Source organism: Dendropsophus ebraccatus, chromosome 4 (assembly GCF_027789765.1).
Source record: "Dendropsophus ebraccatus isolate aDenEbr1 chromosome 4, aDenEbr1.pat, whole genome shotgun sequence".
Classification (NCBI taxonomy): domain Eukaryota; kingdom Metazoa; phylum Chordata; class Amphibia; order Anura; family Hylidae; genus Dendropsophus; species Dendropsophus ebraccatus.
This window is the reverse complement of record NC_091457.1, coordinates 104105920-104124004: the sequence shown is the minus strand read 5'-3', so window position 1 is coordinate 104124004 and position 18085 is coordinate 104105920. Positions and strand designations below refer to the sequence as shown.

General features: G+C 42.1%; 1 protein-coding gene across 2 annotated transcripts in view; it reads right to left on the bottom strand.

Annotated features, from left to right (window-relative positions):
* Positions 1–18085, bottom strand: part of CACNA2D2 (calcium voltage-gated channel auxiliary subunit alpha2delta 2) — a 193048-nt gene that overhangs the window by 27031 nt on the left and 147932 nt on the right. For both annotated transcript variants that reach the window (XM_069966573.1, XM_069966575.1), the window contains exons 5-21: positions 11453–11497; positions 11235–11373; positions 8433–8564; positions 8203–8260; positions 4884–4934; positions 3857–3956; positions 3560–3718; positions 2363–2470; positions 2196–2274; positions 2063–2112; positions 1756–1845; positions 1588–1671; positions 1150–1233; positions 921–995; positions 673–744; positions 527–598; positions 342–403 (exon numbers count right to left, since the gene is read on the bottom strand). In XM_069966573.1, the coding sequence (XP_069822674.1) occupies positions 342–403; positions 527–598; positions 673–744; positions 921–995; positions 1150–1233; positions 1588–1671; positions 1756–1845; positions 2063–2112; positions 2196–2274; positions 2363–2470; positions 3560–3718; positions 3857–3956; positions 4884–4934; positions 8203–8260; positions 8433–8564; positions 11235–11373; positions 11453–11497 (1460 nt within the window). The remainder of the gene's footprint in view (positions 1–341; positions 404–526; positions 599–672; positions 745–920; positions 996–1149; positions 1234–1587; positions 1672–1755; positions 1846–2062; positions 2113–2195; positions 2275–2362; positions 2471–3559; positions 3719–3856; positions 3957–4883; positions 4935–8202; positions 8261–8432; positions 8565–11234; positions 11374–11452; positions 11498–18085) is intronic.

The window sequence follows — 18085 nt, the reverse complement described above, 5'->3', positions numbered from 1 at the left end:
TCCTCACTACACAACCATCTGTAGACTTGGATCTCCAGAAACACTGCTGACATTTACTGTCAGGTGTAAATTCAGCTGTAAAGAAGAATCTTCTGGACAATGTCCCCCACCCCAGACATTAATGACATTATAACTAAAGACTGCCGCAGTCTGCAAGGCTCTGTCATGTACCTATACTTGCCCACAAGATGGCAGCAGCACACTTAATCTTTGCATATAAAGGCAACATGGAAGCGCTGTTCTTTTTTGGTCTTTTACCAAGTCCACCAGAACATTGTGACATCTTCAGCATTGATATGGCCACTTGTTATGTGGCCCCTGAGAGTCTATACCAAACTCACCTGTAATTTGTGCTGTGTATTGGAGCGTAGGTGTAGGTTCGCTCTGTTTCATCAATGTACCTCTGAGAGAAAAATAACAGATCAATATGACAAAATACCCAATCTAGCAACTCACCTCTCTATCCCTGCCCCACATGTCCTAGTGCCTGAGTACACCATTACCAGGCCTTGCTCCCATATCCTACCTCATCTAGCGATTTTACCAATGTCCGGATATACTGGTGTCCTTCTAACCCATCAATCATTCTCCTTCGGATCTGGTAAAAGATGGAGAGATGATAAATGTAAAGATAGGAGGTACACACACAGCACACATGGGAAGACACCTCACCTCCTCTTTATTGTCATCCTCCAGCTCCGCATCCAGGAAATCCAGGGTGACCGGCTCCTGGAAGTTAATGACCTGTGAGAAAAAAATACCTGAATGTAACACCACAAAAGCTCAGTAAAAGAACATCATCTTACAACTCACACATTATCTCCATTATAATGTATATATAAATACAGACACCAAGCTACTAGGTGTAGATATATATGCAATGTTCCTTTAATACAGGAAACACATCTGCATTATCTTACTTGTGGCTTTAGGTTGGGATGGAGAAGGACGTAGCCGTTTAGATCAATAGCAAACATGTAACCATTTGCCCCCAGCTGTGGAGAGAGAACCTAGTAAGTTACAGCAGGAAACAATTTTACCCACATGGCCCTGAGTATTTACTGATCCTAGCATCAGATTCCCACAACGTCAACATTTACATCTATCCCCATAGAAGTCTTTTAGCAGTGTCCCTCACTCATTACTTACACTATATCGCGGCATCAGCCTCTGGATATCAGCTAAAGCAACGTCAATGCCCATAACACCAAGGATTAGTTGGTTCTGCCGGTTCTAAAAGGGAAACAGAATGGATCATGAACAGGAAAACTAGAACAGGGGTGACCTCATCCTGGAAGATAAGGGACATTGAAACGAATGCCATGTGACATTATCCCGGATGATAAATAAAGCAAAGGAGGTCTAACAGCACCACAGTGAGGCCTTATGGGTCAACAGTGTTTATGGGATGCACAATGGTAAATCAGTAATCCCAGTAACTGATCCTCTTAAATATTCCAAAGACAGAGTCCAATAGCATCCGCCTGAAGTTCAGAGACTTAATATACTAGCATTCAAATGCAAAAAGTGCTCATTGACAAAGACCCACTGGGGAGGAAACGTTGCACTTGTCTTATGGTTCCTTACCTTACTGGGGTTTCCTGACTCATCAGGTCCAGAAGCTGTCAGGTTGAATACAGGCAGTGTCCCGGTCACCACTAGACCTAGGCCCTGAGAAGAACAATCAAAGTGAGGACAAACAGGACGAGTGGGGAAAGGCTAAAAGAGACTGGACTGAGCCTGTGTGCTCCTCACCAGCGCATCCTGGTAGACATTTGTCCATTGAACCTGCTTTGCTTCATTTCCAGCTAAAACCATTGGACGCCCGAGAACATCAAGATATTCCTGGGTTTCCCCAAAAACAAAAAGGAAACAAAACCTATTTAACAGCCATCACAATAAACAGTAAGGAAGGGACACCCTAAACATATAAAAGGCATACATTGTGGGTTGCATTGGTTAACCTTACATAAATTGTACCTCAACATATTAGAAAGAACAATGCTAAGATGTAGGCACCCCAATGTATCCCCAAGTGCATGACGTGAAGATTCCGTTGTACCTGAGTATTTATGCGAATCGCTCCAATAGATGGAATTTCAAAATAGTAACCTGCAAAAATGAAGATGGCGAAATGAGATGCATGTAGGTGACGCCATATAGAATTATATACAGTAGTTGTGTCGTACACTCACCCTTGTTGGCGCAGGCCATCCACTGAAGGGGAGTGACATCATAATTGTGCTGCCCGACTGAGAACGTGAAAACCCGAACCTGCGAGGAAAGGGCAGTACACGTGTCTCAAATTATAATGTGCAAAAGTACTTCTTTAAAATAGGAGTTTTTTCTTTTTTACACTTACAGTCTTGTTTGGCCAGTTGTACTTTTCAAAGACGTCCTGCACTCGGTCCTCACCTCCATCAGTGAACATCATAATCATCTTATTACAGTTTGCCCGTGTGACATTTGTCTGCAATAGGAAACCAGTAAAGTGACACCTGATGACAATAATGTACTCCATGTGATAGTGACACCTGCTGGTGACAGTATTGAACTCTACGTAACAGTGACACCTGCTGGTGATAATGATGTACTGTACATGTCAGAGTAAGGTTTTTTTTTTTAGACAGCCCCATATGGGGCTTTCTACAATGAGATTGGCTCTTGTTCACAGTACCTTTACAAGGCACGAATATTCACTGTATCACCTGTGTGTCCATTTATACACATTGCTATCATCTGCACGTATCCTGTTTACACAGAAAGATGTGCGGTTGATAGCAATGATTTTTAGCACCGTACAAAAGATGTGACAATCTGATGAGTGGGTGTTTTAGGCTGACCGCTGTTACTTTTTCATGGGCCAAATATCGGACAAATGAGCGCTTCTAGAAACGCTTGTAGCTGATAATCGGACTGTGTAAAAGACCTTAACAGGTGCTGGTGACAGTAATATACCATGAAATCTCCCTAAATGACCACCTCCTTTAGAAAATATTTTTTTTCCAGAAGACCACCAACTAGATACTAGAAAATTACTTTGCAATGCAAATTTAGGCAGTTGTCTCAAGAAATAAAAAGGGGTTATCCAGGCTTACAAATACATGGCTGCTCTTGCAGAAAGAGCATTACACTTGGGTTACAGTTTGGGTGTAGGTTTTGTAGCTCAGTTTACCTCAAGTGGATGGAGCGGAATTGTAATACCACATACAACCTGGGGATAGGTGTGGTGCTGTTTCTGTAAGCAAGTAGCTGTGTTTTTGCCAACCCTGGATAACCCTTTTTAACTCTATTGCATGTGAAAATGACACCTTTGCTGGTATTAAAAGGGTTATCTGCTTTCTTCCAGAAACAGCACCACTCTTGTCTCCAGGTTGGGTGGGGTTTTGCAATGAGGCTTATTCACCCCCTCCCCCAAACTAGAGACAAGGGTGCTGTTGTTTCTGGAAGAAAGCAGCCATGTTTTGCTAACCCCTTTAATGTAATGCATGCAACAGTGACACCTGCTGATGACATCCAAGGTTCCTGGTGAACGGAAAGCCTGCTTTTGTTAACTCACATTCTGTAGCTGGCTGAAGGCATATTCAAATCCAGCCTTGTAGTCTGTCGTTCCTCGCGCAACCATGTCCTGCACGGCTTCTTTGATCACCTTTTTATTTCTCACATTGGCCTGCACCAATTGTCGGAAGCAGGACACAGGCTCTGCCTTCTCATGAAACTATGGAAAAACAAATTCTTATTGTTACCATGTATGGGAAAACTTCAGTTCCATAAACAGCCAGACTTCTGTGGCCTACACTTCATGGTGACTGGTACATGATGTGCAATACTGTACAGAGAATGTGGGGACACTTACTGAAGCCACTGTCACATAGTCATCATCAGACAAAGTATCCAACATTTCCATGACTGATGTCTTCATAAGTTTGAGGGTGAGACCGCTCACGCTTCCGCTCCTGCAGAACATACATATATCATATATTCACCTTCTAAATCCTATAAATGCATCATACAAAGTAGAAGCCTCATTTAGCCCTATATGCACTGTGCACTGAAAATATATGAGGGATTCTTTTATAGACATAACCGTCTTTCGTATAGCTCTGAAATTCTATTCATGAGCCATAGGCCCCTGACAGATAGTGTAGTGCTGCAGTGCATGGAATTCTGGGAGGACACAACGACTATAAATGATGAGTTGAATCCATAATATAATCAAATCTGTGTGATCATCCTCAGCAATGACTTTACATCTGTGGTCGAGATCTGTAAAGGTTTTAATGGCTGTCACTAGATAAAGGCATCTTCATGCAGCTCATTACATTCCAGTCACTACACTCCATGCCCCACATTACGTAGCCACACTGTGCCAGTGAGGCCTGTCATGACGTTACTACATTATTGGCATGCGCTGCCAACTGCTGTGACAACAAACTGCACACTAGAATTGACAAATAAATTGATTCAGAACGAAATACGTGAAGGTGAGTGGACACAGAGCGGAGGAATGTCTGCTCCAGGGTTAACGCCTGACATTCAAACTGCTAGGAAATAACACTTGGGGAGATGGAGGACTGTGTGAAACTTGCTATGCTCATGTTAAAGGGCAATTCCACCAAAAATACATAAACTCTTTTACACCATAGAAATGTTAGATAGTCATCACACATGAGATCTACACACCTTATACTTCAATAACAGCTGATAAGCAGACTTTATATCATGTCTGACAGGTTATCACAGCCCCATCGCCTGTTACTAACATCAATGAATATACTATAGTATATATCATCTATAATAATTATCATCTATATGTCTATCTGATTGTTTTGATATATTCTTTCAGGTCTGCTTGGATGATGACATTCAGACACTGTACTTACACATCTACTATGATCACCATGTCCTTTGGTGAGGATGCTCCCTGTATGTACCTGAAAGGCATAGATCATATTATGGTATCAGAGCGGCAAAGACAATTTCAATGTGCAAAACATTTAAAACCTGATGGAATCCGCATGAACAGGATTTAAAGGGAATCTGTCAGCACCCAGGCCCTTCCTGAGGTGCTGACAGTGTGCTGTAGCATGGTACCTTTTGGTAATTTGTCTGTGCAGTGGATTGTGTACAATCTTGCGTCTCCTACTGTAATGAAGAGTCAAAGAGGAGTTGTGGCTCAGCATTTGTGCTGCACTCTGGCATGCCTCACCACTCCATCCTCCTTCCTCTCTGTCTCTGTCTCAGGGCCAATTACCCCAAAGGTGGGACAAACACATGTAAAGCTGTTAGTCACATGCTTATTAGGCCAAAAACTATAACTCTTCCATACACATGAAGACACATGAGGAGAGGGGAATAAGCCACTGTCAGACCTGTGCTTCCCTTCTAAACTCCTTTGATGGTGACAACATGGGTTCTGGCATACTGGAATACAACAGCCTATTATCTGCTGTCATGAAGGTCAGGACATCTCCACACGTAAGATATTCATCTAGTCTCACTGAAATCCAAAATAAGCTGTTTAGCCGACGAGATCTTATGATTTTCCACACAATGACAAAAGGGATTGTAGAAATCTGATATATCCACATTGGGAACTTCCTGTAATGCCAACAGGATTATTATGGGTACATTTTTGCAGAGATAATATAGCCATAAAGAGCATGTGTTTTGTGTTTCTCCTCTACTTGCTGTGAAACCATGGCAATCTGTGGTAAACCATGCAATTTTGACATGTGGTTGCCTGTAAACTCAGCTTTATGGTGGCCTTTCATATGACCATGCAAACATGGTCAACCTAATTTTTAACCAGTGACTGTCACTGATCAGCTGAACTAAGGTCCCCATACACTTTATGCTTATATTGGCCAAACCCGCTGCTCACCTGGGTCTCCCAAGACTCCATAGACAGATGTGATAGGGGTTGGGCCTGATGGAATAAAACTGCCTGACCCCTTTGTTCTTTGAGGGATTAGCCACTGCCAGGACTGTCTGGCTGCCTCTTACCCCTCCCCACAGAGAACTCAAGAACATAAGGCCTTGCCAGCTGTTCATGTGTATGTGGAGAACAGGAGAGATAATGGTTGATCATTTGTCGTACAGCAATCCTAGATGTATGGCCACCTTAACAACACTTTTACTGTTACGATGGAAGATAACATAGAGCAATAGATTGTATTCACCTGCACAGCACATGGATTGCTGGGTGTGTGTCTCTTTAATAGGAAATCTGCAGCAACTAAGATGTAAAATGTGCTAATTAGGAATCAGCATCCCCTGGGATAGGTGTAATAACACGGCCGGAATAACCGTATAATGATTTCGCGGTATAATGTTCTGTTAATCTTATGGTGATTGTTAAGCATCACATAACAACTTCACTGTTTGTACACAGCGTTCTTTTGCTGTATACATTCCCAGTATACAAGGCGCAGCACCTCAAACATCTGCTGCGGCTGTCGCCAGCTCCTGGGTGTGGTTAGGCGACACAGGCTGCTTAGCCTTTACTCGGTGTCATGGAACTTCTTGCAGCTAAATGCAGCACACGTTTCACAGTTGCTTCTATATTCGCGCCTCTCGTCTGTCATACATAGGTTGATACATCCCTCAGACCCCCACCCCCTGACAAACATCGCTAAGTGTTTACCAACTTAATCGCACTCTTCTAATAAAATCACGAAGCTGGCGCGGCGGCGGTAGAACATATACATAACAATGTACACACGAGCGGCCTCCAGGTGCCTGCGTAGTTATTTGAGGCATTTTCCAGCAGCGATGATGCGTGAAATGAAAATTGGACAGGGGTGCTCAGAGGTGGGAGAGAGGGAAGGAGACAGCGAGCCGCCGACAAAGACAGACTATGAGAGGAAGAACGAGGGGAAGATGGAGAAGCCACAGACAGAGGTAGGCACACGGAGGGACATATATACACTGACTGCTATATGACACCTATTTATCAGTAAATTGCAGTACATTTTTATGAAGGAAAGGAGAGTGGCTACAATGTTATCTGGTCAAAGAACCAGCAATCTATACACAAATATATCTGCACCCCCTAAAGGAATTATGCTCTAACCACAGAATATGGGATCAGTATAGGATCAAAGGAGGTCCGACTACTGGAACCCCCCCCAAACACAAGCCTGGAGGTCCTGAATGCCCCTGTTCAAATAGAGGTGCAGTGCACATGCTTCGCAGATGTTCCAGTCACTCTCTATAGAACGTCCATCTTTTGGATGTCCTATAGTTTTAATCTTAGGACAAACACTTATTACATGATTACAGCACAAGGAATATGTAACAATGAGATCTGCAACTTTCATGTTGCATTTAAATTTAATCTCTGCTTGCTTCTATTGACAGAAAGCATTCTAGCGCACACCCTGTGGCTGCAAAAACTTCTTCTCACTGTTGAGGGTTTGTTACAACTGAATCCATTCTAGATAATCCTCTGTGGACTCCACAATAATACATGCTAAAGGAGAAGCCTGCCAAAATTTTTTATTAAAGTATTGTATTTCCCCCCAAAAGTTATACAAATCACCAATATACACTTATTACGGGAAATGCTTATAAAGTGCTTTTTTCCCTGCACTTACTGTTGCATCAAGGCTTCACTTCCTGGATAACATGGTGATGTCACGACCCGACTCCCAGAGCTGTGCGGGCTGTGGCTGCTGGAGAGGATGATGGCAGAGGGATGCTCAGTGTCCCTCCTGTGCCCTGTGTCCCTCAGTGTCCCCATGCCATCATCCTCTCCAGCAGCCACAGCCCGCACAGCTCTGGGAGTCGGGTCGTGACATCACCATTTTATCCAGAAAGTGAAGCCTTGATGCAGTAGTAAGTGCAGGGAAAAAAAGCACTTAATAAGCCTTTCCCATAATAAGTGTATATTGGTGATTTGTACAACTTTGGGGGGGGGGGGGGGGGGGGGGCAATACAATACTTTAATAAAAAATTTTGCTGGACTTCTTTAAGCGCAGTCACACATTAAACAAACTATCAGAGATTTTAGCAGCAGATATGTTTGTGCTGATTGGACTGCAGACAACTGTAACAAACCCTCAGATATGAAAATATTAAATTAAAATGATTTCATTCACTGACATGAAGGTGAAATATTGGAAATAGTGAACAACTGAAATGCACAGTCTACAAGGTTGCAGAGAATAGATCAGTTGAGATGTCATTGTCTATACTCACCATGGCCTCCTGCGGACATCATACAGGTCAATCTTGCTGGGCGCTCTCCACGGGGTTGCTGCAGTAATATATAGCACAGTTAGTGTCTCTTCCACATCTCTCCATTGCTAGTAGAATCCACCCACCCTATCTGTGCTCATTCACCAATCAACCCGTAGTTGCTATTACATTCCCTGTATCTAAGTTCAGTTGTTGGAGTCGATCACCAGGGCACACAATGCAGCTCTTACCTGGGTAATATCGGGTCACACCAGTGGCACTGCCAAACACCTGCCACAGCAGTGTGGGATCCTCCTGACGATTCTGGATAAAAACATTTTCTAAGGCATCCGTCCAGTTCAGCTCATTCAGGATGACTGTAGCTGGGGAGACATGGGGCAGCAGGGGGGGAGAGGGGTCAGCAGGGGTCTGCATAGAGGATTAATGCTCAGAGGAGAATAACAAGGAGCAAAATAGAAAAACAAAACAAAACAAAAAAGAAACATCCAGGAGGAGGCAGGGTTAGAGAGGGAAGGGAGAGCAACATTTTGGGGTTCACATACTAAAGATCAAGTAGATTCTTAACCTGACCTAAATAAGTCAATGTAAAAGTCTAGTCTTCTGTGCATCATGGATTATCATTGTGTCATTTAAAAATGATCACACCTTGTGCTTCAATGCTTAAGATCTCTGCCTGCTGTCAGTGAATGGGAACCTCATTTTATTTGGCTACTTGCACTCTGCAATTGAAATGTACTTGTTACTAAAGATTAGCGAGTAGTGAAATATTTGAAATTTGAACTCAAATTCAAATATCAAATCCCATTAAATCCCAAGTCTATGGGAGAAAAATGCTCATTCTTGGAAATCAAAATTTGACTACACCTCTGAAATGCAACTGAGGAAGCATGCCTGGGCATATCTGACACACCAAAGTCGCAGCATTACGCCACTATCACTGCCTCTCAACTATACACTCCAAACACAATATAACCTCTAAGTAAAGTGGAAAAACTACATGGAAACCTTCTTTTCTTTACAGTAGTATGGATTTTAAGCAAAAGAAACCTTTTGATGCACCTATTTAAATCACTTTGCCTATAACAATCACAGATGGCATAGGCAAGGGGTAAATCCAACAGTCAGACACGTCCTCTTTAAATTTTCAAAGTCATCTGCGACTTCCATAAGCCCTAAATTACACATAAGGGAGTGTACCTGTATACCCGAAGTTTTTTTGAATGCCTACAGGCAACAGGGAACTGGTTTCTGTTACGCACAGAACGGAAAGCAGTAGTACCAAACTTTTTTTTTTTTTTTTGCACACTAGCAGTATACAGCTGTATATCCTATATCTGAAGTTCTGAGCAAGTAGATACACTGCAGCCTATTCCTCACAGTGCACTCCAGCTGCCTATCTGAACACACTGATGTGTTGCTAGCCGGTTTAATAGCTGTATATCTGTTGCTAAAGCTCTGCTGTCTATAGTTTTAGCCCTAACAAGGGCTTTTGGGGGTCCCTCCTGCCTAAAATCACCTAATACCTAACTGTCCCTGCTACACACTGTCTCCCTGTCTAGCTCCAAGTAGCATCTTAAAAACTGAATGTTAAATTCCCTATTCTTTTACTCTGGAGGTCACATGGTTTAGCCAGCCAATGAATGTAGATGCTTTTTTTTTCACTGTTTGTGTGCTCTTAGTGCCTGTCCCCTGCAGTTATTGGTTTTAAAAAAAGCGCCAAAGAAGGTGGGATGGGAATCTAATTTTTTACTATGTTTTTGGTCGAATACTCGATCAAAAATGAGTTTTTCAAATAGAGTACTATTCGATTAAATATCTACTCGATCAACCAGTACTCGCTCATCTCTAGTAGTTACTAAAGTACCCCGTTAGGCTTCTGATGATAAAAAAAAAAAAGTACCCATTCAATGACAACAAGCAGACAACATGAAAATGGTAAAGAATGAATCATTTATTAGTTTCAAACATTTTTGTTTTTTGTTGTTGTTGTTTCTGCAATCTGTGTGATGTCTCCACACTCTGTGTAAATCACTCTGATAGGGTCCTATTCCACGGGCCGAGGAGGGCCCGATCAACGATGTACACGAGCGGCGATCTGCTAGATCGCCGCTCGTTTACTGGGCCTATTCCACGGCCCGATGATCATTGAGCATCGTTACCGATGTCCTTGCAGCCCTTGCACCAGTATACATTACCTGCAGGGCTTCTTCTCCGCGCTGTCTTCATCCCCGGGTCCCACGCGCTCTATCTTCTGAATGGCCGGTCAGCTGACAGGCCACACTCAGCCAATCACAGGCCGCGGCGCTCCTGCCCTGTGATTGGCTGAGCACTCTGTCAGCTGACCGGCCATTCAGAAGATAGAGAGCGCGGGACCCGGGGATGAAGACAGCGCGGAGAAGCCTGGACAGGTAATGTATGATGATGATGCTGCTGCTGTCAAATCGTCGGTCGCCTGCCGCACACCGCTATTCAACCGTAGCGATGCGCGATGGGGGAACGATCATTTTAGGTCTGGCCCTAAATGAACGATCAGCCGATGACATGATCGGCTGATCGTTCTCTCTATTTCACTGAACGATAATCGGCCGAATCGAGCCAAATGGGCCCGATCCGGCCGATTGTCGTTACTGTGGAATAGGGCCCTTACTGTTGTAGAAACCGGTGTGGATTGTCTACATTCGGGTTGTTACCTGCGCCCTCCTTACATGGATGTCCGGACGGACGAGTGATATATATGTGACCGTGGCTCTAGGTGGTGTAGGTGTCCCAATTGCATCTACTATCATTGTGTGAGTTCTGTTTCTTTTTTCTTGGATGAGCGCTACTCTGTATTATTTCCTTTGTTACTGTTGTAGGATAGGAAATTACAACGCACTCCCTTCCAGCTGTTCAAGAACTACAACTCCCAGCATGCCCTTCCAGTTTCTATTAGTAAACCCTGGGGATAGTGTTACCTGCTGGATGAGGAGTCACATGACACCTGTCAATAATTTCTATTTACACTGGGGAATGTTGGGGTTCTGCATACTCACAGCCCTTGTAGATGTCAGTAGGGATCTGCACTGCAGTGTAGGAGTAATTCACTTTTGTCTTAAAGTTTGGATCGTCTGTGAATTCCAATTTAAGGGAGTTGGAAGGTTCCCTGGGTTCCTCCTCGCCCTCTGGATCATCCTAGAAGGGGAAAAAAACAATGAGTACAGGATGGGGTGTGACAGAACCACAGATCACCAGGAGACACCATGTTACTCACATATTCGGTATCAGCCTTGGAATCATAATATTCAATGTCCTCTTCCTATGAAAAAAGCAATTATAATGTCAGGTATGGAGAGGATGGGACATCATGAAAATCTTGCTTCAAAAGTCCTTGATATGCCCCCCCCCCTCAAATTCCCTCCATTATGTAACTCTCAGTCTGTAACTTAGCACAATCAATCCTCCCCTAAAACACTCTGTGCTGCTGGGGGCGACCCTATTCCCTCTTCTATGCAGCTTCAATTGCAACTTCCCACAAGCTTACCACAGTCCACTCCTGAAATACTTTGTGCTGCTGTAGCATCTGACTAGGGCTACACACAAACTTTATTTTAGAGTGTGATTTGCAACACAAAAAGAAATCCCAAGCATGTTGCAAGTGAATTATAGTTGCATGAGACTTACAATTAAGTTTATGTGGCAAAGTTGTGTGTGACCTACGACCAAAAGAGTCAAGCAGTTTTTAGAATTCTTGTGGCATGGCACTGCAGTTGCGGTATTTCGCATGTCACAATGAGACCACTCTCACAAATCTTACATTGCAAACTTCACGTCAATAAAAGTGAAGCCACTGTGTAGCACCGCTGCTGACATATTGTGTAAATCTGGGAGCCCCTGCCATTACTAGAGTGGGGTTCATTGTTTTATGTAATTATGTGCCATATACATGCCTATAAGTGTGCCACAACATGGTGTGGGGCGGAATGTGCATTGGTTTCCCCTCTCCCATTCTCTTACAATTTATCATTGCTACATAAATGCAGTGAGCAACACTGAGGGGCCAAGTGTATGTCCCTTACCTTGAATTATACCAGTGATTATAGAAAAATCCACCTCCCCCTCCCCATGAACGTGGCTCGGACATATTTGTATAAACACGTCCGTCTGTGTGCTGACAGTAACAGATCATCGCGTCTTTCAGGCTGCACAGTCTCGCTTCATCTCTGTCTGTGGCAGCTCCATTCCATTGCTATTCCAGTCATTCATCCCCCTATTCCTGCACCGTCTCCCCTCCTCCTGCTTGCCGTCTCCCCATCTCGCTGACCCCCCTCCTCCCCTCCCTCCTCTCATCGCTCCTAGTTGCCCTCCCCTCTTTTCCTCTCCTCGCCCTGGAGCGTAATGAAACCTGACATTATATCAAACATTATAAAGACTCTCATTTGATGAAGATCATTCGTCAACACACAAACCTATTAACCAGCAGAAAAATCTCGCTGTGCGCCTCTCCCTCAGCACGTGCTGTGTGTATCTGAGAGCGACGCACCTCACGCCGCAGACTGATTTAGACTGCAAATCACATGCTCTGCCTTCCCTGCTACCAACTTTCAGGTGAACTCGGCCCCAAGGTCATTGCCAAGGACGAGAGCGACAAATTCTTTTCTTGAACGACTGCACTTTGCTTACTGGAAAGGTAAATTGGCGCAACTGCACATTAATCAGACGGTCTAGAGAGCAATATTGAAGGGGCTGCTGGATATCTGCATCTCTGTATTTAAAACATGGAAGATTTACAGCCAAGGGATCAAGAAGGGAAGCTTCAAATAGTTCTTAAAGGGGAACAACAAAAACATGGTGAAAAGGATCATCTTACATACGGGGCAGTATTATAGTAGTTATATTCTTATACATAGGGGGCAGTATTATAGTAGTTATATTCTTGTACATAGGGGGCAGTATTATAGTAGTTATATTCTTGTACATAGGGAGCAGTATTATAGTAGTTATATTCTTGTACATAGGGGCAGTATTATAGTAGTTATATTCTTGTATATAGGGAGCAGTATTATAGTAGTTATATTCTTATACATAGGGGCAGTATTATAGTAGTTATATTCTTATACATAGGGGCAGTATTATAGTAGTTATATTCTTATACAAAGGGGGCAGTATTATAGTAGTTGTATTTTTATACATAGGAGGCAGTATTGTAGTAGTTATATGCTTATACATATGAGGCAGTATTATAGTAGTTATATTCTTATACATAGGAGGCAGTATTATAGTAGTTATATTCTTGAAAATAGGAGGCAGTATTATAGTAGTTATATTCTTGAAAATAGGAGGCAGTATTATAGTAGTTATATTCTTGTACATAGGGGCAGTGTTATAGTAGTTATATTCTTGTACATAGGGGCAGTATTATAGTAGTTATATTCTTGTATATAGGGAGCAGTATTATAGTAGTTATATTCTTATACATAGGGGCAGTATTATAGTAGTTATATTCTTTTACATAGGGGCAGTATTATAGTAGTTATATTCTTGTACATAGGGGCAGTATTATAGTAGTTATATTCTTGTATATAGGGAGTAGTATTATAGTAGTTATATTCTTATACATAGGGGCAGTATTAAAGTAGTTATATTCTTTTACATAGGGGCAGTATTATAGTAGTTATATTCTTGTACATAGGGGCAGTATTATAGTAGTTATATTCTTATACATAGGGGCAGTATTATAGTAGTTATATTCTAGTACATATGAGGTATTATTATAGTAGTTATATTCTTGTACATAGGGGCAGTATTATAGTAGTTATATTCTTATACATAGGGGCAGTATTATAGTAGTTATATTGTTATACAAAAGGGGCAGTATTATAGTAGTTATATTCTTGAAAATAGGAGGCAGTATTATAGTAGTTATATTCTTATACATATGAAGCAGTATTATAGTAGTTATATTCTTGTACATAGGGGGCAGTATTATAGTCAGGGCCGTATTTACCACTAGGCACCCGTGGTCCAGTGCCTAGGGCAGCACCGTGACATACAGTAAATGTGGGAACGCAGCCTAAGACTGATCAGATATTAATATGATGTTCAGAAACTAGAAAAGCATGAGCTAATTGGTGAGTGAAGATGGGGCGTCTGCAGGTTTAGTGCCTAAGGCAGCAGCAGCTGTTAATACAGCCCTGATTATAGTAGTTATATTCTTGTACATAAAGGGCAGTATTATAGTTGGCTGGGGCTTGCATCAGGGAACAGGACTGTGGAGGTCTTCATGGCTGTAACCCCTCTCTCATACGGACAGAGAGTGCTGCTATACTGTGCTCACATCTGCCCGGCTCATTCCTTCATGCTCCCTGCACTCTCTGTCAGCCCTTGTGTTCCTCTCCATTCCTGCTATATTGTGCCTGCACTTAAACTCAGCTATACACACTGCTGCTATAATGTGCCTGCACTTACACTCAGCAATTCACACTGCTGTACAGAAAGGTTCCTGTCACTGTCCTCCTGCACAGCTATGTAATTCTTACTTCCTGATTGGTCCATGCTGAACACACATCCACTTCCCCATTGCTGTCATGTGACCACACAGACATCTAACAGCAGACCTGCTTCTCTATTCTAGCCTGTTGTACTACACTAGCGCATTGTGGTGATCTGCAGTTCCATCCTGTATCTACAAATTGCTGCTGTATTTTTCAGGTGTATGCTCTTTCTATATATTATACACCACATGCTGTTTGTTATACTGTACAGTAACTTATAATATGACATATTAATTTGTTTCTAAATGTTTGTTTCATTAGTTTTACCTGCAATTCAGAATAAAAAAATATTTTTGGGGTGTAGAACCAATTGTCTACATTTCAATGATTTCTTATGGGAAAATTTACTTTAGTTAAAGAGTGGATTTGGATTATAACCACAGTTTAGGAATGAATTATGCTAGTAATCCAAGGGACCAGTGTAGTTCTTCTACATCGAGTGCAGTATTATAGTAGTTGTAGTATTATAAATAGAAGTGATTTGGTAGAAGTTACATTATTATAGATAGGAGGGAGTATTATTGTAGTTATATTCTTGTATATAGAAGGCAGTATCATAGTAGTTATATTCTTGTACATAGAGGGCAGTATTATTGTAGTTACATTATTGTATAAACAAGGCAGAATTATTGTAGTTATATTCTTATAGATAAGGGGTCATTTAATATTTGTTATATTCTTCTATATAGGGGCAGTATAATATGAGTTAAATGCTTGAACATAGGGTTGGTATTTTGCTAGTTCTACTCTTGTACATGGGCAACAGTATTATAGCAGTTTGATTGTTGTTCATAGGGGGCAGTAGCACAGTAGTTTTATTCTTGAACATGGACAGCAGTAACACAGTAGTACTTTTCTTATACAAAGGAGCAGTATTATAGTGGTTATGTCATTTTATAGAAGAGACAGTAAAATTTCAGTCACATTTTTTTTGTACATAGGAATGGAAACACTGTTGTGGATGAGGTCACACAATGAAGATATGGGGTGCACAGGGCAAAGACAAAAATCTAGGTCTGGCACTTGCCAATGTTTCAGCAGGGAATCTTCAATTTATTGTGCACATTAGAAAGAAGGAGAAGGTGGAAATCAGGCACCACCCTGGAGGCAATAGTTTTGCACTTACCGTGCTTAACATACCGTGCTTCTGATGTTGACAATAAATTGAAGATGCCCTGCTGATAAATTGGTGAGTGCCGGACCCTTTGTCTTTTATGCCTATTATAGCAGTTATATTCTTGTACACGGGGGCAGTATTATAGTAGTTATATTCTTGTACAGGCGTGTCAAACTCAAGCCCTCCAGCTGTTTTAAAACTACAATTCCCGTCATGCCTGCACAGCCAAAGCTAAAGCTTTGGCTGTCCAGACATGATGGGACTTGTAGTTTTGCAACAGCTGGAGGGCCTGAGTTTGACATCCCTGTTCTTGTACATAGCAGTATTATAGCAGTTACATTTTGGTATTCAGGGGTTAATATTATAATAGATATATTCTTACATACAGGTGGTTGTTTTATAATAATTATATTTTTATATATAGATGGGCAGTATAAAAGAATTTAAAGGGGTATTCCGCTCAAACATAACTTTTGATATGTTGCTGCCCATAGTAAGACTAATAATTCATTTCATACTTATTATCTATTTAGTCTCCTTCTCCCAGTTCTGAGCTGCTGCTTTCTGCTGAAAACACAAAAATCTGTGTGAGCTTTTCTCTCCGTCTCCCTTCCCCTTCTGAGACAGCGGAGGTAAGCAAGTCCCTAACTGGCTTTATCTACAACATTGTAGCTTCTTTGTAATGCCTGGAGGGTTATTCTGAGGTCAAGCTGCTAATAAACTCACTGAGATTAACCCTCCCAGCATTGCAAGGGAGCTACAATGTTGCAGATATGCAAGTTTTGTATGAGCGGAATACCCCATAAAGAACAGAATTATAGTGTTTGTATTTTGGTACGTGTCAAGAAAGGATATGTAAAATAGCTCTCACAACACTTTAGCAGAGATGTCCCTTCAAGTCAAGTCTCACTCAGTCAAGGAGTCAAGATTGACTGGGGATTTTATGCCAAGCCAAACAATCTCTCCAAAAGGAAAGATTTCCCATTTGCAGACATCTCTTTGCTCAAGAGGTGTGAGAGATATTTTGCATATCCTTTCTTCCCAGAAGGAGCAACAGTGGAGCAACAATGGTCTAAGTCTCCACACATCCTTGTGATGGGCTCTCCTTGAAGGGGAAGTCCAGGCAAAATAATTTTAAGATATGTTCTTGCCCAACAAAAGTTACGAAAGTTAATAATAGACACTTATTATGGGAAACACACCTATAGCACATTTTCCCTGCACTTACTACAGCATGGAGTGTTCAGATCTCTGTAAAGATGGTGATGTCACGTCACATAAACTGCCGACTCCTGCTGCTCCAGTCTGCTCTACCGCTACAACAGGTGTCGACAGTTTATGTGACGTGACATCACCAACTTTACAGAGACCTGAACACCATGCTGTAGTAAGTGTCTATTAGTGATTGTCATAACTTTTGTTGGGCAATAAAATATCTTAAATTTATTTTGCCTTAATTTATTCCCCTTTAAGGAGAGTCACTACCTCTTTGCCCTCTATTGTAGTACGTATAAGATTTATTATGACTTGTTCCCTTTCCACAGGGCCCCTCTCAGATCTCTAGATTGGCACTGCCGCTTCTTTGTTTTTAATGACCCACCAATGGATAGGAGACAAGTAATAATACATCGGAAAAACCTTTACATTTTTGTACATAGGGATAGTATAATAGTTATATTCTTGTACATAGGGGACAGTATTATAACACTTACTTGGTAACATAAGTTATCTTGATCCAGCGGGGTTCTTATGCTTTATATGTTCTAATATTGTGATGTTACTTTCTCAGGACAGAGTTCACAGCATTTCATCAGACAGATTTACCCCACAAGGACCCTACAATGTCTTGTCCTGTATTGCAGATCATTTGAATTGCAATAAATGTCACATTGGGAAAGTGAATGGTTAGACCAGCAGTTCCCAACCGGGGCACCGCGGCACACTGGGGCGCTATGAGAACCCACCAGGGGTGCCACAGGATCCCGGTGGGAATTGTGACACTGTTAGCGTCCTGCTCCTACATTCAATCCCATGGGCTGTCGGCACTTCATGCCTATGGGATGCCGGGATGTGATCTCTCCAGCAGGCGTGATGATGTGATGTCATCACGCCTGCCAGAGGATCCTTCCCCGTAGTTCAGCCCAGATTAGGCGAGTATTATGTTTGTTTTTTTATTGGTGCATAGTGGATGGTGGGCACAGCATGAGGGACATTATTACTAGGAGCAGAGCAGAGG